Genomic DNA, 25,217 nt, shown 5'->3' with positions numbered 1-25,217 from the left:
GGCGGGTCTTTTGCAGTGGGTCGGTGGATTGGACTCGTGGCGTGCCGGGTCTCGCACGCCGCGGCCCCATCATGCAAGCTTTATGCCTCCCCCGTAAAGTATTCAGTGTCAAGACTTGGGAAATATTCGGTCCAGCGAGTTTTGCGAGCGGTGCCATTCAATTTTCATCGGAGCTTCGGTTTTACATTGGAATGTGATGCTTTGTGGCTCGCTGTTATTTCCTGTTATTTCCCTGTTGCATGTTTGTGTGTTTCCCTCTCGTTATGTATTCATCACGCGTGGAAATTAAACCTCAAATTGCTGACTTAAATAGCTCTACTGTGGAGATCTGATTAAGTGAAACAATTGACAATAGAAATAGCAAAGCAACACTCAGAATAAGATGAATCGGTGAGGAATAATTACGTGAAGCTACGACAAGTGATAATTTGATTCATGCCTTTGAATAGTGGAAACGGACAATGGACAAAGAATCCACCATCAACACACAAACTGGAAACAATCACACGAGGCGGCGAAGGGCAAAATAAATTAAAGAAACAAAGATATAAGAAGTCCAATCTCGAAACATTCCCTGGTGACAAACATTCAAGAGACAGCAACACAAGACAAATGAAATCAAGATAAAAGAAACACGAAATCAAATGTCAAAACTAAAACGGGTGGCAATTACACGAAACAAAACAAGGAAAAAATGAGACCAATATATAAGAAAAGCCTGAATGAGAAGCTGATTCTTATCTTAGGATTCTGGGAGTGTGTTGTGCCAGAGGCGAGTGGTGAGTGGCGGGCGACGAGTGGCAGTGAGGGAGACTCAGCTGGAGGGGAGGGGGTCATAAATTGCGTCACCAATCCTAATACTGAGGCTTGGTTTGCTGTGGACCGATATCTTGGCGGCGTCTCGTGGCTGCTCTCCTTCAAGTGGCCAGCTCAGCGTCGTCTATTGCTACACTCCCTTGTCTTTATTACCAACGCTGACACAACTATAGAGGCTTCAAATATATTATAGGATTACAGATTGACAGAACTTTCCTAATGTATCGTCCAGTAATAAGGTAACAGATACCTAATGAAATGCGAAAGATCTGCATTGATATAATTACTGGTAACATGAACGTCCCCTGCCATTCTTCTCTCGTCTTGTTGTGGGAAAAGGGACAACTAATTATTAAAGAGATAAACACAGATCTTAAGTGTTGGCACAATAATATGAGAAGTTAAGGGTTCATTAATACCACATCCTTTTTCTTTTAACTATCAAGAACGTCATCAGAAAGTTACATGGAGGAATGTGAGGTAAGGTTGCTTGGTAGAGTGGACGTGGAGTTGACAAGACAGGCAAGCAGAGATGAGAGTGTGTAGAATCTTGAGTGTTTTCCTGCAATGTTCTTCTGACTTTGGTAACTGCATGCTACCCTCTCCGCCAAAAATTACCTGCTTTCCACTTCCTATCATCTCTATCCTATTCTTCCTTTCTAAAGTTAGCCAGTGTTCCCAGTCTTTCATTCACTTTACTGTTAAACTCTTCTCTATTTCCAACTACCTGTAACTTAAACTCTTTCAAGATGGATCTTTAAATACATTCCTTGTAAATCTGGACTATCTTGGGACAGACATGAAGAGTTCCAATGTTTTTTTTTCCTTTTGCCATCTTTTGTTGTCCTTTCCGAAAATACATCTTATATGGAAAAGGTTACGTTAAGTTAAATAGGACTTAATTAAGTTCAGATAGATTAGATTCGGTGTTAAGTTAGGGTAGGTAAAATTAGATTAGGTTATATTAGCTTAGGTTCACATAGATCACGTTATGTTTGATTTTCTAATGGAATTAAATAACAATGATAAAAACGGGTAAATTCACAGGTCTTTTTCAATGGACTCCTGTAGACTGACTGACGGACAAGTAATAATGATAAGTGTCGAGGAGAAATCCACAGAAGACGATCCTTCGCAATGAACTGATAGATGCTCACGCTCGATACAAGATAAAAGCGTCTTGAGACATAACACACGATTGCAGAGTTCACGAGACACTTGGCAATCACACGCACGGCCCTTCATATTGCAAACAAACAAGATATTCTCGTAAGTCTCTGCTACACTTGATGTATCGGTCAATAAATACTACACACACACGAGAGAGAGAGAGAGAGAGAGAGAGAGAGAGAGAGAGAGAGAGAGAGAGAGAGAGAGAGAGAGAGAGAGAGAGAGAGAGAGAGAGAGAGAACACAAAAGGAAACGAACCCATTTGATCGCAAACAAACTAGATTACACAACAAACAATATACAAACAAGCAATAAACATTTTATTCTCTTATCAGAACGAGAGAGAGAGAGAGAGAGAGAGAGAGAGAGAGAGAGAGAGAGAGAGAGAGAGAGAGAGAGAGAGAGAGAATATAACCTATACAAAACCCTCATATAAACAAACTTGTCTTCACCATTCTTACTTACGACGAAAAAGGACAAAATAAAATTCGTAAGACGCTAAAAATGAGATGGAGGAAGGAAGGAAAAGGAGAAAAAAGACGAACAGGACATAAGACTCGCTCTTGTATCGATGGATGTACTTGATCCGAAGCGCCGGGACTCCGAATCCTAATTGAAGACCAAGGAAGCGAGACTTTGAGATTACGAATTTTCTTTTTCATTCTTTTTCTTATTTTTCATCTTCCGGGAACTTTTCTGAGGAGGAACGGGGGTAAGGATGACATAAGTGTGTGTGTGTGTGTGTGTGTGTGTGTGTGTGTGTGTGTGTGTGTGTTCGTTTTCTTCCATGTTATTTTACGATTTTTGATGTTTGTTTCATATTTTTTTCGTTTTTTTCTTTCTATTGGTTATGATTAATGATTTTTTTTCCTTCTTTTTGTTTGTATCATCGTGTTTTTCTAAAGAGAAAGATAAAATACCGAGAACACATGTCTTTTTCTTATTTACTCTTGCATCAAACAAGTTGGATTCCATTTTTGTAACTTTTTTAATATTTTTGCACACATGAAACTACCATCGAATTGTTATATAGGCAGTTTACTTTGTATTCTCTCTCTCTCTCTCTCTCTCTCTCTCTCTCTCTCTCTCTCTCTCTCTCTCTCTCAAACCAATTTCCTCCGCTCACAATAGCTGTTCACCTCTTACCCTCACCATCACCCCCCACCACCACCACCACCACCACCATCCTTCCACGTCCTTGCCTTCATCCACCAGAAAGCTCCATTAGTTTGTTCCGTACTACTATGCTCTTCTCACTAAATACACACACACACACACACACACACACACACACACACACACACACACACACACACACACACGCAGCATCACCATCACCATCACCGCCATCTTGCACCTCCTATATCACCATGCCACCATAACCACCACCATCACCACCACCCTGCACCTCCACCATTACCACTACCACTACATTCCTCCCAGCTTTTCCCTGCACATGGTACTTCCGTATATCTTCTTTCTCTCCTTTTCATTATACATCTTCTCTTTCCTTCACTGTCTCTCATTCCTTCGTTATCCTAAGCTCTCATTCCTGTTTCCATTCGTGTTCATTATTTCTTCTTTTTGTGTTATTTTTAAACTTTTGCTTATATTTTTTTCCTTCCTTCGCTTCCTCTTTTCCTTCCTTCACTTTTCATATTTTTCCTTCATCCTTCTGTCCTTCTCTTTCCTCTCATGTGTCTCTCTCCCTTCAAGATCAAATTTACTCCTTTCTCCCGTATTTCCTCCTTCTCCTCCTCCTCTTCCTCCTCCTCCTCCTCCTCCTCCTCCTCCTCCTCCTCCTCCTCCTCCTCCTCCTCCTCCTCCTCCTCCTCCTCCTACTATCCATTCCTCCGCTTCGCCTGGCAATACATTACTCTCTTTCTCCTCCTTTTCCTCTTTCTCCTTCTTCTTTTCCTCTCTCTCCTTTTTCTTCTCCTCCTCTTTCTCCTCCTCCTTTTGTTCTTTCCTTTCTTGTTCCTCTAGTCATTCGCCTCTTCACTCTTCTCTCTCTCTTATCTATGTCTTTCTCTTCTTTTCTTTCTCCTTTTTCCCTCCTTTTCCCTTCTGTCTTTCTCGTTTTACCTCCTTCATCTTCTTCTTTTTCTTTATATCCTTCTCTTTGTTTTCTTCCTCTTGTTTTTGTTATTGTTATTACCCTCATCTTTCTCACTTCCTTTTCTTCTCTTTCTACACCTTTTGTTCTTTCTTTTATTTGTTGTTATCATCATTCTCCTCTTCTTTCTTTTCTCCTTTTACTTAATTTTTTTAATTTCTTCCTTCTTCCTTTAAATTTTCCTGCCTTATTCCTTCTTTATTGCATACTTATCCTTCTAATCCTTCTTTTATTTCTTTTTTACTGTTGCTTTATCCCTTATTCTTCTCATTTGGCTTCCTCGACGATATTCTCTTATTTCTTCTTCTCATTCCTTTATTTTTTTTATTAATTTTATCATTAGATTTTCTTTTTCTCCACTACCTATTTCCTTTTTTCTTTCCTATTTCCCTTTTCCTTTACTCTTCATTATTTCTGTTTTTGTTACTGTTATTCATCTACATTCTTTCTGTCCTTCTTCGTCTTCTTTTTTTCCCTAAATCCTTTTCCTTTTCCTTCCTATTTTACTTTTTACTTTATTTTGTTTTATTTTGTTATTTTTATTTATCTACATTCTTCCTGTCTTTCTTCGTCTTCTTCTTTTCGTCATCATTGTTTTATTCTGTTCTATTCATCCTGCTTTCTTATTGTTACCCACTCTCACCTTCCCTGTTCAATGTTCCCTTCATTCGTACCTATTCACATCCACAAAGGCACCTTCTCCTACTCCGAACTCTATTCAGAAAGGCCCTACGTCCTCACTAAGACTATTTTCCAAAGCCAAAGAGATGATTAATCCCTTGAGTACCATGACGCATTTCCATATTCATTCTGCTTATGATTTGGTGATTTTATACATAGATTTATGTGGGGAATGAAATAGTAAATGCTATGGCCATTAATCTTCTGGCCTCCATAGACCCATCCTAATGTCAATAAAATGATCTAATCTACACTAGTCTCAAGTTGATAATGTTTTCCAGTACTAAAGGGTGTTAAATTGTTTTCACAGTTTCTCTCTTCGTAATAACATATAAACTTATTAATATGTCACTCGAACCTTATTCAGAAAAGCCTTGCTTCTTCACCATGACTCTTTTCCAAAGCCCAGAGATGATTAAACTGCTCTTACGAGTTTTTCTCCTCATAATAACATATAAACTTATTAATCTGCAACTTGAACCTTATAAACATCCTTGACCCCTTCAATACTGGGGCACATTTTTACCTTTGATTTGTGTACGATTAGACCATTTTATTGACATTAGGAAGGGTCTATGAAGATCAGAAGATTAATGGCTACAGTCTTCACTATTCTAATCCTCACATGAATTTCTGAAGTAAGCAGAATAAATATAGATACGTGTCTTGGTACTGAAGGGGATGAAAAATAGTATGAGGTCAAATAAAGACGTTTGAAAGCAGGAGGTGCGTCGCAAAAGTTTTTTAGCATATGGATCTCTTTCTCAGCCAGGGCAGTACCTCATGGGGCGCTTGCTTCCTCTCACGCCCCGCCGCCTGGACACTTCGGTCAGTCTGCATGATTGATCCTCCGTCACGCTGCGCAAAATGAAATATCCTCCCATACTTTTTATTCTGTGGTTTTAAAATGAAGAGTTGATGTAAAAACTTTTGATGTAGAGTAATTGTTATTTGGACCAAAAACGCGAGTATTTTTATGCATCTATTTAGCAGAAAAGTAGCTGTGGTCTAAAACTATCTATCTATATATCTATCTATCTATTTATCTATCTCTCTGTCTATCCTTCTTCTTTTCTTTTTTCCTTTCTTATTCCTCTAGTCATTCGCCTCTTCACTCTTTTTTCTTTCCTTTCTATGTTCTTATTTTCTTTTTTTCTCCTATTTGGGGCTCTTGAACGCTAAAGACAAGGCTGTGTAAGGGAAGCGTATGTTGATCAAGAAAGTGTACTTTGAAAGGTTTGCATAAAGTGTTGTGTTAAAGAACCTGGGTGTTAATATTAGGATAGGTTAAGTTTGATCAGGTTACATTAGGTTAAGTTAAGTTAGATTACGTTGTGTCAGGCTCGATTAGATTAAGTTAGACGAGATTTGGGTGTTTATATTAGTTAAAAGATAGGTTAATGTATTGCTACTTTATGGTACACAATGGTAGGTTAGATTAAAGTTAGACTATTTAAGATTAAGTTAGGTAAAACTAGATTAGGTTACGTTAGACAAGGTTGTAACTGTCTAGTAAAAGTCTTGTCTTGTCCTATTGAATTAATGACGGGGTAAGCAGGCCTCAGTCTGTCTGTCAGCGTGAGTGTTGGGTAATGAAAGCGTACTGTGGCGGGCTCAAGGCGGGGAAAGTTTGTACTCTGTGCGTGATGGTTTATTCACAGGTACTGCACGCCTTCCTCTTCCTTCCTCCATGTGTGTGCGGTTGGTTTTACTTTATAATGCGCCCAAACTTTCTATTTCTACTGCTTCTACAATGATCAATGTTGACTTTATAATCCTGCTACTGTTTCTATTACTTCCACTACTACTAGATCTGCAACTACTACTACTACTACTACTACTACTACTACTACTACTACTACTACTACTACTACTACTACTACTTCTACTTCTATTACTACTACTACTATTGTTAAACCTAAAGAGAAACATTGTTACTGGGTTTCTATTTTTCTCTATTCCCTCTTTTTCCTCTTGGTGTGTTTCTGTTCCCTTATTCATCCATCTTTCCTTGCTTCCTCTACATTTTCTAGCTTTTAAACGATTATCACACTACTTCTACTCCTACTACTACTACTACTACTACTACTACTACTACTACTACTACTACTACTACTACTACTACATTGTACAGTAACAGAGTATAGAAGGTAAAATGCTGTTACTCATATCATAATAGTTTTGAATATTGAGACTTAATGAGAGAGACAGATAGGAATGGAAACAAGAGGAAGCATGCTGGACCAACGCTGAACGAAGAGTGCCAGTGTGCGTGTTGAAGGGAGACTCAGATGAACACGAATTAGAATATGAATAGCAATATGAGGGCACAGCGCAAAGGAGAGAGAGAGAGAGAGAGAGAGAGAGAGAGAGAGAGAGAGAGAGAGAGAGAGAGAGAGAGAGAGAGAGAGAGAGAGAGAGAGAGAGAGAGAGAGAGAGAGAGAGAGAGAGAGAGAGAGAGAGAGAGAGAGAGAGAGAGAGAGAGAGAGAGAGAGAGAGAGAGAGAGAGAGAGAGAGAGAGAGAGAGAGAGAGAGAGAGAGAGAGAGAGAGAGAGAGAGAGAGAGAGAGAGAGAGAGAGAGAGAGAGAGAGAGAGAGAGAGAGAGAGAGAGAGAGAGAGAGAGAGAGAGAGAGAGAGAGAGAGAGAGAGAGAGAGAGAGAGAGAGAGAGAGAGAGAGAGAGAGAGAGAGAGAGAGAGAGAGAGAGAGAGAGAGAGAGAGAGAGAGACAGACAGGGCGGGCTGCTGAGGCCATCAATCAGCAGCTACGAGTGATAGAGGAGTGGGGTGCTCGCTGGCAAGTGACATTCGCGCCGGAGAAGACACAGGCAATGGTTGTCTCTCGGTCCCCAGCCGCCATGGCAGCAATGGCAGGAAAGTTGTCTTTGGCGTTGCTGCTCTCCCACTCCAAGATGACGTCAAGATACTTGGAGTGGAGGTGGATCGAGGGCTGAGGTTTGACAGGCATGTCAAAACCATTGCCAAGAAAGCCTCTCACAGGATCTCCGCTCTCAGAAGGATCGCCAGTTTCCTCGACAGGAAGGGGAGACTGCTGCTGTACAAGGCACAGGTGCGGCCCCACCTTGAATACGCAGCTCTCCTGGATGTCCTGTGCCGCCACACACAGAAGGAGACTGGACAGCATCCAACGCCGCGCCATACGGCTAGTAGATGCTGCAATACCACCTCACCCAGAGCCTGAGCGTCCCCTTGATTCACTGGAACACCGCAGAGACGTGGCGGCGATCGTAGTGTTCCATAAGGCACAGGTGCAAAGAGTGCCACATCTGGCAGGGCTGCGTCATCCTCTGAGAGTCACCGCACGGAGCACGAGAACGGTGCTCAATGGTGGTGACGCCGTAGAGGTGCCGCGATCCCACGGGTGTCAGCATCAACGCACCTTCGCAGGACGCGTCTCCAGGATGTGGAACTTGTTCACGGCCGCGGTGCCTCACGTCCAGGAGATGAACACACAGTGTCAAACTGATGGCACATAAGTGGAGACAGACACTGCCAACTCCTCTGACACTCTTTGTGACGTGACACTCAGTGTAGTGCAGTGCGTGAATAGTGCTAGTGAAGTGAAAAGAACAGTGCTCCATTTACATGCTGACCATCTTGTATATTATCTATTTTAAGTCTTGTAAATATTGTAGAGAAATAGATTGTAGTACCCTTAGAATAGGTAGCACACGACAGTGCGCCTTTGGGTACATGTTCTTCTGTATAAATTATGTTTAAATAAAAAAAAAAAAAAGAGAGAGAGAGAGAGAGAGAGAGAGAGAGAGAGAGAGAGAGAGAGAGAGAGAGAGAGAGAGAGAGAGAGAGAGAGAGAGAGAGAGAGAGAGAGAGAGAGAGAGAGAGAGAGAGAGAGAGAGAGAGAGAGAGAGAGAGAGAGAGAGAGAGAGAGAGAGAGAGAGAGAGAGAGAGAGAGAGAGAGAGAGAGAGAGAGAGAGAGAGAGAGAGAGAGAGAGAGAGAGAGAGAGAGAGAGAGAGAGAGAGAGAGAGAGAGAGAGAGAGAGAGAGAGAGAGAGAGAGAGAGAGAGAGAGAGAGAGAGAGAGAGAGAGAGAGAGAGAGAGAGAGAGAGAGAGAGAGAGAGAGAGAGAGAGAGAGAGAGAGAGAGAGAGAGAGAGAGAGAGAGAGAGAGAGAGAGAGAGAGAGAGAGAGAGAGAGAGAGAGAGAGAGAGAGAGAGAGAGAGAGAGAGAGAGAGAGAGAGAGAGAGAGAGAGAGAGAGAGAGAGAGAGCCCACGTATGGCAGGATGCAGGGCTTCACCCACTGGGTGAGGAGGGACCGACAGGAGCGAACAGGAGGTGGAGTGGCTGTCTGCTTCAAGGAAGGAATGCAGGCCCAGCTACTCGACATAGACACGCCTCCACTGATGGAGATGATGTACTTCCGAGTAACGCTGGCAGACCGCTCAGCCCTCTTACTGTGTGCCCTGTATCGCCCCCCGCGACAAGGGCCTGACTCACTCCTGTACCTGACTGAGACTTTAGACAACCTGATGATGGCACACAGCTGCAGCCACGTGCTGATTGTGGGGGATCTCAATCACCACCTGGAAAGAGACGCCTACGAGAATCTCCTGAGGTGCAGGGTCTGACAGATCATGTCACCTTCCCACACATGAACGAGGAGGGACATTAGACCCTGTCATCTCAGACTACCAGGAGGACAAGCTTCAGTGTCATCAGCTGGGGCTCGTGGGCAGCTCTGATCATCACGCTGTACTGACACAGCTGGAAGTGGGCGTGGCTCGGGACGAGGCCACCACCCGCACCATCTGGCTGTGGAACAAAGCAGACTGGGCTTCCCTGCGCCGCGACCTGACCCACACCCCATGGGCCACTCTGCTACAGGGAGGAGCAGAGAGTGAAGCACTTGCACTCACCTCTCACCTTCTCGCCCTCCAGAGACGCCACGTCCCACACAGGGAATACACCACCAGACCGACGGATCAGCCATGGTTTGGCTACCGTTGCCGTGTTGCTGCTGAGGCAAAGTATGCTGCCTGGCTCCGCTACAAGAGGAACCCGACTCGGCGCAACAAGGACTTGCATAGGGCTGCATGCAGGAGGATGGTGGTAACCAGCAAGTGGGCCTTAAAAAAGTGGGAGGAAAGCCTGCGCCGGAAACTGTGTGGCACTGGCGTAGGAAACAAAACTTGGTGGTCCCTTGTTAAGGACAAACAGGAACTGGCCACCAAGAATCCATCCCTCCCTCAGCAAGCAGGACGGTACTGTCGCCACCAGCAGTAAGGAGAGGGCACAGTTGCTGGCTTCCTTGTTTGCTGGAAAAATGAAGGTGGGGAATCCACAGCAGCCACCGCCTCAGCTGGTCCAGCAATGTGAGAAGACTGTCACCATGGTGGAGGTGACGCATCAGCAGGTGAAGCGATTATTGCGGGGCTGGACACACAGAAAGCCACCGGCCCTGATGACATCAGCCCGCACCTGCTGAAGCGATGCTCCCAGGAACTGGCTGCCCTCTCACCCAAGTTCACAACTTGTGTACGGGAAAACGTCTGGCCTTCAGTGTGGAAGGAGGCTCGAGTAGTTCCTGCACACAAAAAGCTCCAGGACGGACCCAAAAAACTACAGACCCATATCCCTGTTGTCAGTGGTGGGTAAAGTGTTTGAGAGGGTCGTGGCAGAGGTGGTGTGTAGCCATCTCAAGGACAATGCCCTCCTCTCAGACCAACAGTTTGGGTTCAGACCTGGAAGGTCAACCTCCGACCTAATGATGCTTCTCACCAGGCAGTGGCAGGACGCCCTCGACGACGGCAAGGACACTATAGTGGTTGCTTTGGACATAGCTGGAGCTTTTGATAAAGTATGGCACAACGGATTACTGGAAAAGCTTCGTGCTAAAGGCATCCAGGGTGGCTTGCTACGACTCCTGGGAAATTACCTGCAGGACAGAAGCCTCAAGGTGGTTGTCAACGGGCAAACATCTGAGTCCCTGCCTGTGGAGGCATCAGTGCCACAGGGTTCAATTCTTGGCCCACTCCTGTGGAATATCTACGTGGATGATCTTCTCCAGCTACTGCCAGGAGTCAAGGCCTATGCTGATGACTGCACCCTCTCCTATACCTATCCACGCCAGGACAGTGGGCGGGCTGCTGAGGCCATCAATCAGCAGCTACGAGTGATAGAGGAGTGGGGTGCTCGCTGGCAAGTGACATTCGCGCCGGAGAAGACACAGGCAATGGTTGTCTCTCGGTCCCCAGCCGCCATGGCAGCAATGGCAGGAAAGTTGTCTTTGGCGCTGCTGCTCCCACTCCAAGATGACGTCAAGATACTTGGAGTGGAGGTGGATCGAGGGCTGAGGTTTGACAGCCATGTCAAAACCATTGCCAAGAAAGCCTCTCACAGGATCTCCGCTCTCAGAAGGATCGCCAGTTTCCTCGACAGGAAGGGGAGACTGCTGCTGTACAAGGCACAGGTGCGGCCCCACCTTGAGTACGCAGCTCTCTCCTGGATGTCCTGTGCCGCCACACACAGAAGGAGACTGGACAGCATCCAACGCCGCGCCATACGGCTAGTAGATGCTGCAATACCACCTCACCCAGAGCCTGAGCGTCCCTTGATTCACTGGAACACCGCAGAGATGTGGCGGCGATCGTAGTGTTCCATAAGGCACAGGTGCAAAGAGTGCCACATCTGGCAGGGCTGCGTCATCCTCTGAGAGTCACCGCACGGAGCACGAGAACGGTGCTCAATGGTGGTGACGCCGTAGAGGTGCCGCGATCCCACGGGTGTCAGCATCAACGCACCTTCGCAGGACGCGTCTCCAGGATGTGGAACTTGTTCACGGCCGCGGTGCCTCACGTCCAGGAGATGAACACACACAGTGTCAAACTGATGGCACATAAGTGGAGACAGACACTGCCAACTCCTCTGACACTCTTTGTGACGTGACACTCAGTGTAGTGCAGTGCGTGAATAGTGCTAGTGAAGTGAAAAGAACAGTGCTCCATTTACATGCTGACCATCTTGTATATTATCTATTTTTAAGTCTTGTAAATATTGTAGAGAAATAGATTGTAGTACCCTTAGAATAGGTAGCACACGACAGTGCGCCTTTGGGTACATGTTCTTCTGTATAAATTATGTTTAAATAAAAAAAAAAAAAAAAAGAGAGAGAGAGAGAGAGAGAGAGAGAGAGAGAGAGAGAGAGAGAGAGAGAGAGAGAGAGAGAGAGAGAGAGAGAGAGAGAGAGAGAGAGAGAGAGAGAGAGAGAGAGAGAGAGAGAGAGAGAGAGAGAGAGAGAGAGAGAGAGAGAGAGAGAGAGAGAGAGAGAGAGAGAGAGAGAGAGAGAGAGAGAGAGAGAGAGAGAGAGAGAGAGAGAGAGAGAGAGAGAGAGAGAGAGAGAGAGAGAGAGAGAGAGAGAGAGAGAGAGAGAGAGAGAGAGAGAGAGAGAGAGAGAGAGAGAGAGAGAGAGAGAGAGAGAGAGAGAGAGAGAGAGAGAGAGAGAGAGAGAGAGAGAGAGAGAGAGAGAAGAGAAGAGAAGAGAAAGACGAGACGAGAAGAGAAGAGAAAGGGAGAGAGGGAGGAGAAGAGAAGAGAAGAGAAGAGAAGAGAAGAGAAGAGAAGAGAAGAGATGAGATGCAAGGAGAGGAGAGAACACACACACACACACACACACACACACACACACACACACACACACACACACACAGATTAATTTGGGAAACATGCGGCGTCTCTCGGCCAAGATTACTCGCTTAGCATATAGACAACAAGCCAGAAAGGCACAGCGATAGGCATGATCACGCTGTTAGAACTTAAGCACCTGGACAAAAGCTGAGGCCGAGAAAAGAGAACAGGAATGAAGGAGAAACTGAAAAATGCCTCGTCGTGAATTTAAGGTAATCCACATGATATTATTGGCTTCATGAGGGAGGTTTCAAGACATTTACCTTCCGTTATCTGACTTCTCTGTTCGGTTGTCTTTAAGGAACGGTACTTGACAGGAAATTGACAGTATATTTGGATAAACTCTATGGAAAAAGTAGTGTTTTATTGAATGTTTCTTAAATTTGGAGTGTCACGTTATTTCTTCTCGTTAAATTAGAAAAAAAAAGACAAATTAAAGATAAAACGCAATGAAAAGGCAAACATTTAAAAGACGTATTTGTAAAAACGACACGATGCTTGCGAAGGATAAAATTATAATGACAGCTGTTTTAAGGGGGAAAAATCCAGCCACCACAGCTACGTAATGGTCAGATAGCTAAACCCCACAGCCAAAATAAAAGTCAATTAACCAGTCACTACACCCACATAAAGGTCAAGTAAGCAGCCACCCCAGACACAAAAAAGATCAACAAGTCAATCACAACAACCACATAAAGCTCAAAAAGGCACTAAAGTTACACAAAAGGTCAGAAGGCATTCAACACAACTACGTAAAGGTCAAGGGAGGAAGGACGCAATACATTAAGCAGCTACCAAGACATGCTGACATCTGCTCCTTCAATATATGGATGCAGAGTGTCATAAATGCAATCAACGCTTGGGCTTCGCTACTCCTTCGGCCGCTGACAGACGCTGAGGTGTGTAAAGAAGGTGCTGATTCACAGACGGCATACAGAATCAGATGCTGGGCCTAGGATGCAGAGTGAGAGTGGAGGAACGGTAATGAAGTCAGCATTCATTTACATACGTGACAATTCTCCTTTCAGCACTCCCTCTACGTCAGCAGAATCAAGTTAGGTTACGTTTGGTTGTGTTACAGGTGAGGTTAGCATATGACATCTTGGTTTGTGGGATAGTGCACTGAAGAACTTAGATTTTTACTTTTAATGGAAGAGGGGAAGCTGGCCAAAGGCAACAAAATATATAACAAAAAAAGGCCCACTTGACTGCCAGTTCTCTAAAGGGTTAGTAGAGTTAGCCAAGAGTCTGGGACAAATGTCTTGAAAGTCTAGTTAGGTTAGGTTAGGTTAGGTTAGGTTAAGTCAGTTTAGGTAAGGTTATATTGGCTTAGGATAGGTTAAGTAAGGTTAGAATACAATAGAATAAGATATGTGAGGTTAGGTAAGGTTAGAATAGGTGAGCTTAGGATAGGTGAGCTTAGGATAGGTTAAGTCAGTGTAAGGTTATGTTGGCTTAGGATAAGTTAAGAATGGTTAGATTACAATAAAACAAGATAGGTAAGGTTAGGTGAGGTCAGAATAGGTAAGATTAGGATAGGATTGAATAGGACAGAAGTTAGGATGGGTTAGGTTAGGACAAATTGCAATAGGTTCGCTTAGATTAGATTGAGTCGTGTCTTGGCTTGAGTGATGAAATACTAAGATGTTTATTGAAGGGTCTCTATGCAAAACAAGAGCAAATAAAAGCACTCACTGATATGATATGCTTAAATATTCCGATCTATTGCTGACACGTTAGAAGCCTCGGGACGTAACCAGATTAATCATCACTATTGTGCCCATTTTTATTATTCCTATTATAATTATTATTATTATTATTATTATTATTATTATTATTATTATTATTATTATTATTATTATTATTATTATTATTATTATTATTATTATTATTATTATTATCATTATCATCATCATTATCAGTAATAATAGTTGAAATTGATTCTGAATCCCCGCTAGCTCAACTCTGATAAACACACACACACACACACACACACACACACACACACACACACACACACACACACACACACACACACACACACACACACACTTGGTCCTCGTGACGGCAGCAAAGTGCAATCACGTTTACCAATTAACCAGAACCCAGAGAGAGAGAGAGAGAGAGAGAGAGAGAGAGAGAGAGAGAGAGAGAGAGAGAGAGAGAGAGAGAGAGAGAGAGAGAGAGAGAGAGAGAGAGAGAGAGAGAGAGAGAGAGAGAGAGAGAGATGCATGCACACTTACACCCTCTTACCCACACACACACACACACACACACACACACACACGCGAACAAAAACATCACCATCCCCAGCCAGTGCTCGCTACAATGACGCATCGTATGCAATGAAGCTGAGGGCGAAAGTTTCAGGGCGGCGGGAGCAATAGAGGGTTGGCAGAAGTATCATGGGAGAGGACAGAACCGTGTAGGGCCGCTTTGTTCCTGTGTGTGCATCTCTCTCAGCCTCCCTGCCTGCTCTCCCTCCCTTCCATTCCCTTCCCTCCCCAGCCTGCCAGCTTCCTCCACGCATCCCCGCCGCCGCTCCTCTGCTGTCCTCAACTTGCAAATTACTTTTTCTCGAGGGTTCTTTGCAAATTCCAGCCACACTAAACTGAGATACTTCGACGTGTTTCTTACGATTAGTTCCTTTTTTTACCCACAAGCCGATTGTTTTATTGCAACTGTATCTGTTACTGTGAGAGAGAGAGAGAGAGAGAGACATCCTTATCTCTTCTCCATATTCGTAACATCAAGCACTCTGTAGTACCGTATCTCTCTCTCTCTCTCTCTCTCTCTCTCTCTCTCTCTCTCTCTCTCTCTCTCTCTCTCTCTCTCTCTCTCTCTCTCTCTCTCTCTCTCTCTCTCTCTCTCTCTCTCTCTCTCTCTCTCTCTCAAGCAAGACCGAGATTAAGGAGGAAGAGTGAATGGCAGAGGAAGAATAGATAGAGAGGAAGAGAGAGAGATAAGGAGGAGGAAGAAAGTTGGATAAACAACGATAAAGATCTTTCATTCATTAGAGAGAGAGAGAGAGAGAGAGAGAGAGAGAGAGAGAGAGAGAGAGAGAGAGAGAGAGAGAGAGAGAGAGAGAGAGAGAGTTATGGTTAGTTTATCTTCATTCTCAAGACAGGAAGAGTAATTGAAATCATCGTCATCATCACTTCAATTCACCGAAACACTCATTACTCTTTCCCTTTCGGTGAGTCTTGGAGAAGCTTCACTCTTGCACAAACTAGACTCACTCACTCACTCACTCACTCACACATTCACTCATTCACTCACGAATCACGTATAAATAAATGCAAATGTCGTATAAACAAACTAGTAAATATTAAATTGCTGTAAAATTATGTGTTTTTTTTCCTTCTTCTTTTGCGAGTGAAATGAAAGAAGGAGGAACGCGATTAATAATTTAGTTTGGTGAGAATATCTGAGCAGCGCCGTTCCTACGTACGCCACGCTCACCTGAACCCGCAGCAAAGGTAGAAAGAACCGTAATAACTTTAAGAATCTTACAAGAACTCTCGAAAAATTGCTCTTGCGTGTCACTGTTTTATTTCGTCACGCAGTTTGGAAGAGAGAGAGAGAGAGAGAGAGAGAGAGAGAGAGAGAGAGAGAGAGAGAGAGAGAGAGAGAGAGAGAGAGAGAGAGAGAGAGAGAGAGAGAGAGAGAGAGAGAGAGAGAGAGAGAGAGAGAGAGAGAGAGAGAGAGAGAGAGAGAGAGAGAGAGAGAGAGAGAGAGAGAGAGAGAGAGAGAGAGAGAGAGAGAGAGAGAGAGAGAGAGAGAGAGAGAGAGAGAGAGAGAGAGAGAGAGAGAGAGAGAGAGAGAGAGAGAGAGAGAGTAGGAGTTGGAGAGAGAGTAGGAGTTCTTTAGTTTATTTCTTTACTTGGTTATTGCCAGAGACAGATTTTCAAAGCAAGTAAACGCGAGGCCTGCAAGAAACACACAACCACTTTAAATTTTGAAAAGGAAAAGCAAGAAATTTCTTTATTTTTTCTGAACAATGAACAGTTAATTCTAAGAACAAGTACATTTATTTTGAAACAATCCTTTATATTAAATCTTGGAGTAACCAGGTCAAGTTTGATGAGATAGAACCAAAAGGATTATTTTCTAACGATGAACAACAACAATCTATTCTATTAACTTGGAATAATTACACTTGGATATGAAAAGCCTGGGAACAAGAACTCTTTTTGATTAGATCTGAAAGTAATCTACACAAGTTTGATGGAAAAAGTAGAACAAAATCAATCACAAGTTTCTTTCTTAATAACGAATAACACGAGTCTACTCAAGCAACTGTGAATCGTTACACTTAAAAACGACAAGACCTTTATGTTCAGTGGATCAGTGAATAATGTGAATAATCTTGACCGTTTTACACTCTGTCAGTCGCACGCAGAAAGTGACGAAAGCGAACTGAAATCTTTCATTAACGTTTACCTAATTTGGGGCATATATAAAAACAAAACAAAAATAAAATAACGCACCTAACACATGTTGATTAATGATTAGCATTTCAATCGCCCAATGCAGCCAATACCAATCCATCACCGCCACTCTCCACCCACAGCCACTAATGGGGAACGTCACAGCTAATGCCGGAGGATTTTTCATCGACAAATTTACCAACATTCTGTGAAGAAAAATGAACAAGTAACACGCCACGCCGACCCACTAGTTTACCACGCCAAAGGAACCTCCCTCTTCACCTCCACAGTAGGTCCACCACCTTCCCTCATCACAACAAATTCCCCACGCTGGAAAAACCTATCCTAAACAGTTATTCGTCACCACCACAGCTTCCATTCACCACAGACACTTCCTTAATCACCAACACAGCTTCCTATATCATCACCACATCCTTACCATAACACAAAGCCTTCTCTCATCACCTTCACAGCTTCCCATCACAACAAACACCTCACTAACCACTCCCAGAGCTTCACCACACCACAGAATCTCGCTTCATCACCACCACAGCCTTACCATCTCCTAGATAAGCTCAGTCCCACCACAGAATATCAGTCACAACACAGACGTCTCACAAATCACGTTAACAGCCTCAGAAAGCTACAGATTCTTCGCCAACCACGTCCACAGTCTCAACACGCTACAGAAACTTCCCCAGCAGTCTCTGCAAAGTTCTCACACACAATGACAGAAAGACAAGTTGCGTTATCAGACTCGTCGTGCTACAAAATATTCACACATTGTCCTCACAACCACAGCGCGCATGAAAAATTCGATTCCTCACATCAACAGCCTCTCCATTTTCTTATGTACGTTGGAGTTTGGTCTACGCCGAGAACAAGCTATGATAAAAAGTCAATTGAAGGTGCTAGTCCCAATAAAATAATGAAAATAATTACTCTTTGGAATTTGAGTGATATATTTGTCCCTTTTCCGTCTCTAAAAACAGGTGAAGTCAAAGATAGGAGGATATACATAGGTAAATTTGGAGTTCCACAGTTTAGCTTGCATAAAAATCAGCTATACCACCTCAGTACACCCTGCCTTGCTGCTTCCATAATGTCTCCTTCCTCTGACTTGAACTCTTTTATAAGGAAGGTTTCAGGACACTTATCTTCCAATTTTTATAATCCATTTTTAGATTTTTCTGACTCTTGCACCTAAGTGAAACCTTGTTTTAGTTTTCTTTAATATCTTAGGTTAATGACTCTCATATTTAAAAGAAAAGTAACAGAGAGGGAATGATACAAAAACATCAAAATAGATTATACAGAGCCCCTTTCATAATTGAGACGTATCTTTACTTTGATTTTTGTGTATGATAAAACGATTTTATTGACATTACGAAGTCTCAATGGAGGGCAAAAGACTAGTGGGCAGAGAATTAACTATTTTAATTCCTTCTGGATTTCTCAAGTTGTATAAAATCACCAAATAGTAACCAAAATGAATATGAAAACGCGTCATGGTACTCAAGAGTTTCACCTTACCACAGACGCCACAGAAACGTACAGCACTACATCTACACATAAACAAAACCACGGATATCTACCACACCTCCAAAAATCCGAAACATTACTTACACGAGCCTCACTCCACATCTGCAGAGCCTCACAGCCACGAGGGAGTAAGACGCTGCCTAACCGAGGAAACAAAGAAATTCGTAAACTCGATTGAGAGAGAGAGATTGAGCTCGACGGCGCGGACGAAATCCCCCGCGAGGACCCGTGACGGAGACAGTGAGCTTTGTTGACACGCAAAAAAGCTCCTTCAGTGACAGCCGTGGAATACCCTTTGAAGTATTGTTGAGGGAAGCGACAGCCACTAATTCTGCTTCCTTGCTTGCGTCTCTGTGTTTCCTCTTCTTGTCTCGCCTCCTCTATGTTACTATTTCTGGCGGGGTCTGTTGCTCTGGTAGTCTGTTTGTGTCTGTTTGTGTGTTTCTCCTAGTGTATTGTTCAGTTGGTTTGTTTTGTGTTTCATCTTTGTTTGTCCGTCTTTCTCTTTTGGTGTTTTTTTGTATCTGTTCATTTGTTTTATTCTGATTGATTCTTTTGTTGTCTATGTATTTGCTTATCTTCCTTTTTATCTGGTCTTCTTCTTTTCTCTTTCTCTCTTTCACTAAACAAACACAAAAGGATAATTTCGTTAGTTTGTGTATGAATTTGTCTATTTTAGTCTTCGTTTTTCTTTTCTTTCTCTTCTTCCTTTCCCTCACCAAACAGATACACCAAGCTTATCCCCACATTGCGAGTACAGTTCTCTCAGCCTCTCTCAAGCTCTCCCTCTCTCTCTCTCTCACGTCCTTGGCCTCCATTAACTCCCACAAATCCTTCATAGATAAAAGCGGAGGAGCCTTCATCTTTCCTTCCTCGGTCTGGTATAATGATCCACTTAAGTAATCTCAACTTGCCGCGACTGTTTCTCGTCGGAAATAGAAAAAGCACTACACATGAATTACAAATACTTCTCAAGATGCTAATGTGATGATAATGTTATTGCTGGCGTTAATGTCCTTCTTAAACTATCTGAGAAACTTTGTAGTGACAGTAATGTAATGTAAAATTACGAAATAGCTTGCACTTGTAAACTTGTTAACTCGTAAAAAGAAAGAAAACAAAAGGAGAAAAAAAAAACGTGTGGTGTAAGAGCATTACATAAACGATTAAAAATAGCATGCATGTCATTAAGACTAGTTGATGATACAATAAAAGGAAAAGGTAATGTTTTGCTCACGGTACACACAAGTTAGTTAGCAATTAAAGAAACATTTCCCATATTACGTATTCGTGGAGGTTCAATTAGTTCCGCGTTACAAAGCAAACTATATGACAAGCAGTAACTCTTTCCCTTCTATGCCTTTCCTTTTTATTGACGTAAATTCGATAATACTTCTTAGGCTCAAAAGTATTTACTGCGATTTATAAATACTTGAATTGATACTTAGAAAAGAAAACAAGGATAATTAAAAGTAACCTTAGGAAAAATAGTTTAGCTCGTTATCAGTAAAGTTTACCGGAAGGGTAGGAGGAGGAGGAAGAGGAGGAGGAAGAGAAAGAAGAGGTGGAGCAGGAGGAGGAGGAAGAAGAGAAGGTGGAGGAGGAGGAGGAAGAATTGAAAAGCAAGACGACAGAAAATAAAATACTAAGAGAGGAGGAAGAAGAGCAGGAGGAGGAGGAGAAGATGAAGGAACAAGAGAAGAAGAGAGAGAAGGAGGAGAAAGAGGCAAGGAAACAAGAGATCAGAAAAGGAAATAAGAGCGAGAGAAAGCGAGGGGAGAAGGAGGAAGAAGAGAGGGTGAGAGTGAACAAGAGATGAAGATGACGAGGAGGAGAAGAAAGAAGAAGAAAGAAGAAAAGAAACACGAGAGAAATTCAGAGAGAGAGCAAACTATAGAAGTCGAGTGAGCAGAAAAAAAATAAAAAGAATGAATAAGTGAACAGAAGTGGACGTACAACACAAGAAAAATAAGGAAGAATATCAGTCAAAGAGATAAGAGAAGCTCATGATAAGAGCAGCAATGATAAAAGGGGAAACAAGGGAAGAAAATGGATGAAACATAAGAAAAATGAAGAGGAGGAAGAACAGAGCAAGAAATTAAAGAGGTAGTAACAGAAACCATTGACTTTCTCTAACAAAATCAACAATAACAATGACACAGGAAATATGAAGGGGAAAAATATAACTATACGAAAAGAAGAAACGAATATAAACAAGAAAATAAGAAAAGATGAGAAGAACAAGATAGACGAAAACAAGAACATCAATAAAAAAGAAAAAAATATATAAGGACGCAAATAAACGAAAAAAAAGGAAAATAGAAAAGGTAAGACAAAAAAAAAAATTAAGAACAAGAACAAGAGACGAAAACACAAACATTAACTAAAAACAAAAGCAAAGAAAACGAGGATAATACGAGAAAGACAAGATGAAAGAGAGACAAAAAGAAAAAAAAATAAACATGAAAACGAGGAGAAGCAAGATAAAACATGAGAAACACAATGAACCAAACCAAAAAGAAAGAAGAAAAAGAAAGATGAAAAAATGAAGAAAAAGAAAAAACACAAGGCCATTCTTCAGGTAAAGCGAGGCACAGGTAGGTGGGAATAATGCGGGGGAAGAGCAAAACGTGGCTTTCCTTATTCCAGGGAGTGAGTTGAGATTACTCCAGAATCACGGCCTGATTGCATGTAAATGAAGGCTCTTGGCCGAATGCTAAGTCAGTGGCAGTGAAAGAAAGGAGTGTGTATTTAAGCAGCAGTGGGTGGAGCCTCCGGGAATAATGCCCTCCGCTCCTGCACCGTCAGGAAGGCCGCACTACCACGACCTCCCCTGTCTCGTGGTCTGAAGCCTGAGGTCCTGCGCCCGCCCGCCTCCCGCTTTATGTGTCTCTTACGCTTCATAAACAGGCATGGACGACACACGGACGCGCTGCCAACTTCCTACGATACAAAACACTTTATTTTTCTCATGGCACAAGGTCGATTTTCAAATGGATTGCTCTACTCAGTTAATAGTCATCTTCTCTATGTTAGTTGGGGAAATTGCTTATATATTCCGAACTCCTACAAATGACAACACAGCAAGGGTATTCTTCATTATCTTTTGTCTTATGATAACTATGATAAAAGACATGTTTAGGAAGTGTTTAACCTCTTCAGTGCTATGGCGCGTTTTCATATTTCATTCTGCTTACTATCTAGTGATTCTATACAGCTTCAGAAACTTGAGAGGGGTTTAAATAGTGGAAACTGCGGCCACTAATCTTCTTACCTCCATAGACCCTTCCTATTGTAAATAAGATCGTCTAATCTTATCCAAAACTGTAGGTAAGAGTGCTTCCAAGTATTGAAAGGGTTAATAGATTGATCTCTAATATCAGGAGGATTCTGAAGCAGGTACACGAGATTTGTTGCCATAAAACACCTCAAGAATCATCGGTGCGAGGAGGCGAGGCGAAGCGAGGAGGATTATTGAGGCGAACACTGAATAATGGAAATGTAATTGCTCTTTTATCAACCTTGAGTGAATATAAGAAATAAATCACTTTCAATAAGGAATTTATAGCCACGAAGAATTGAGAAACGTGTCCACTAAACTACGCTCAGACAAAGAGGAGAGTCAAGGAGGAAAGCATAAAAATTTCCACACTTTTCGATCACATTTCAATACATTACGACGCGGGGATGTCACAGCGATCAGGATTTCTTGCCGCCCTGAATAATTAACGTGACACTCCACCCTTGCACAGAACGAGGCGAGAGACAGTCTGTGAGGCAAAAGTCTCTAATCTCTTTCCCCCTCGCACTTTCTAAAGAAAATAAAAAAGATGAAAGAAAAAAAAAGGGCGGAGGAAAAAAAGTCTTAAGATCTTCCACAAATAACCTTCAATTTCACGGACAGAGGTATTTGTGTATGTTCTTTATTTTTCCTCTTCCTCTCTCTTTTTTCTTTCCTCCACTGCGCTTTTGTTTAATGTTCGTGTAGATTTTTGTCCTCACGCGTTGGCAAGCTAATACACACTCTTGGTCCTCCTCGCTTTCCTTCTTAACGATTCTACGTATGAAAATTTTCCAGCCTCAAGTAAAAGAGTGCAGTATTTCTCCGCACTGCAACTGTTCCTCACCTTTACTAGAACACGGAGGGGGTGGAGTGGAGTGGGAAGGGAGAGGAAAGGAGATGCTAAGTCTCTATACCTAACACACAACAGCCTTTTACAGCAACACACAGCGTCACACTTAAGACTTTCATACCTTTATACACAGACACACACACACACACGCACTTTTCTCTCTCTCTCTCTCTCTCTCTCTCTCTCTCTCTCTCTCTCTCTCTCTCTCTCTGTCTGTCTGTCTGTCTGTCTGTCTATCTGTCTGTCTGTCTGTCTGTCTGTCTGTCTGTCTGTCTCTGTCTCTCTCTCTCTCTCTCTCTCTCTCTCTCTCTCTCTCTCTCTCTCTCTCTCTCTCTCTCTCTCTCTCTCTCTCTCTCTCTCTCTCTCTCTCTCTCTCTCTCTCTCTCTCTCTCTCTCTCTCTCTCTCTCTCTCTCTTTTTCCTAGGTCGAGACCCCGCGGAGCCAGACGCCGGGAATTCGACCCCTTAGAGAGGCAGCCAGCACAGTAAATCTCTCATCACGGGGCGGCTCGGGGCGCGGCACACCACTGGAATTCTGCAGGCGAGTAATTCAGGCCACAAGGGACGAGGATCACCGCGCCGGAGACTAATTCCTGACTCGCCACGACTCATCCAGCGACTCATCCCGGGGACTAGTGGACACAAAACTGGCGGTGTGGTATTCTAGTCATCACACAGAGCAGCCCTGTAGTAAGGCTTGTGTCTGTCTCCATGTCCTTCTCTACACTTTATGTCTCTCTCTCTCTCTCTCTCTCTCTCTCTCTCTCTCTCTCTCTCTCTCTCTCTCTCTCTCTCTCTCTCTCTTGCTTCTGTTGTCTCTTACTTTCCTCTTCCCGGCATGAGTGGAGGCCTTCAGCCGGCTGGAGAATGGCTGAACTAATAAAAGCGCCAAATAATACCACCGTGTTTTTTCTCTCACTCTAATTAAAGGGGAAATGTTATGAAAATATTCAATTCATTGCCTTATTAATTATGATAATTCGGACACATCTTCCAAATATGGAGGTGGATTGTGCACATTCCAGATTTCATATTAATTTTCACAGCCGTGACGGACGAGGCAGTGCAGCAGTGCCGTGGTGCCCCGCCAGGAAGCCACTGTGCCAGGCCTCGTTGGGACGGAAACAAAACATGAGAAAAAAAGCCTCGCGCGTGAAGGAACAGTCAGCGCCGGGAAGGTCGTGGTGTCTGCTGTGTTTCATGTGAGCTTCTCATGCGACGACCCCCGCGGCCAAGACCCTGAGACGGGGAATGCACAAAAACTGGGAGGTGGATCAAAGGGAAGAGGAGAGATAAGCAAACGCCGGGGGGTGACTAACCTTCCTCTGTGGCACGTACAGCCGAGAGGGCCACCAGCAGGGCGGCCCACTCCAGCAGCAGCGGCAGGAGCGCCATGACCCGGCCCAGCAGGCAGCAGGGAGCGACTGGCCTGCCCTCCGTCACACCAGCGCGTCTGAGGCCACTGAGGCACTTGATAACATTTGCATTCCTAACTACTACGATACAAGATTACTTATCTCGCGAAGAAAATATACACAAGACAGATATGTGACGGCTATACAAAAATATCGAGCATTTGTGTACACCAGTAACAAACACGGCCGCTTTTCAGAGTCACGCCCGGAGGGTCTTAAGGGCGGCGACGCCTTGAGAAGTTGTCATGATCTCCAGCACGAGCACTGCAGCTGTCGCAAAGTGTCACGCCGCCCAGCCGCAGGGGCGGGAGGGACATCAAGGAGGGCGGTGGAGGTCCAGACCAGGGGCCATGTCGAGTGTCATGTGGGGCGTCTTGACAGCAGCAGCAGCACAGCAACAGTTCGCACAGTAAACACAGCCACCACCAAGCGTGTCCGCCGTGCCGCGCCACGCAGGCCACTCTCACCGCGCCGCGGGTCTGAAGCACACTGAGCGCTCACCTCTGCCGAGGCCGTCTGGCCGAGCTGGTCACGGGGCCGCACATGCTCAGGCCGCCCCGATGCACAAACGCCCCGGCCACTGCCCCGCAGCCCCGCCCTGGCCCTCACTGAGCTCAGGTGCCGCCTGCCCCGACGCCCTTCCGCCCCGTCCCCGCCGCCCACCACCACAATATAACTCAGCCACTTGCCAGTTTACTCGCTCACACCTCCTGCACGAACAGGCTTTGTACGACGCCAGGTACGCCCTGCAAGGCGCCACTCCTCCATACAGTGCTACGAGACACAAATAGGCCCCTCTTTACACTTCGCTCCATCCCGGCCCTACCTGCCCCGGCCCGTCCCGTCTCGCCCCATACTGTCGTGTTCTACCGCGCCCTGCCTTGCCGTGCCCAAGGAGTGGCACAGCTGCAGCTCCTCACACGCCTCACGCTGAATATAAACATCTGCCTAACACAGACAGACATGCACAAATGAACTCAGCACATGAATAAGTATGACCACATTTTCCCTCACGTCAGTATGGTCGCGAGACGCATGTAAATCTTTATCACCTGCATGACGCTGACGGGCTGGCCTGAGGGCGCCTCGGACACTGCCTTTGATCCCCTGCTTTGTGCTCCTCTCACAGAAAAGGTGAAGCCACAACACCCACCCTGAGGACTCACACTACACCCGCCCTTCAATGCCACGTCCCATAACGCTGTACCCCTAAGCCAAGGTTCCCCCAACTTGCAGTGTGTGGATGACACCCACGGA

General features: G+C 44.1%; 1 protein-coding gene across 2 annotated transcripts in view; it reads right to left on the bottom strand.

Annotated features, from left to right (window-relative positions):
• LOC123512021 (hemicentin-1-like) overlaps nucleotides 1-24,501 on the bottom strand; it is an 81,220-nt gene extending 56,719 nt beyond the window's left edge. For both annotated transcript variants that reach the window (XM_045268155.1, XM_045268156.1), the window contains exon 1: nucleotides 23,865-24,501. In XM_045268155.1, the coding sequence (XP_045124090.1) occupies nucleotides 23,865-23,940 (76 nt within the window). In that variant the 5' untranslated portion in view covers nucleotides 23,941-24,501. The remainder of the gene's footprint in view (nucleotides 1-23,864) is intronic.
• Nucleotides 24,502-25,217: the final 716 nt, after the last annotated feature.

Source organism: Portunus trituberculatus, chromosome 32, assembly GCF_017591435.1.
Source record: "Portunus trituberculatus isolate SZX2019 chromosome 32, ASM1759143v1, whole genome shotgun sequence".
NCBI classification, from domain to species: Eukaryota; Metazoa; Arthropoda; class Malacostraca; order Decapoda; family Portunidae; genus Portunus; species Portunus trituberculatus.
Note: the sequence above shows the minus strand (reverse complement) of the source record. Positions and strands in the feature narration are given on the sequence as shown.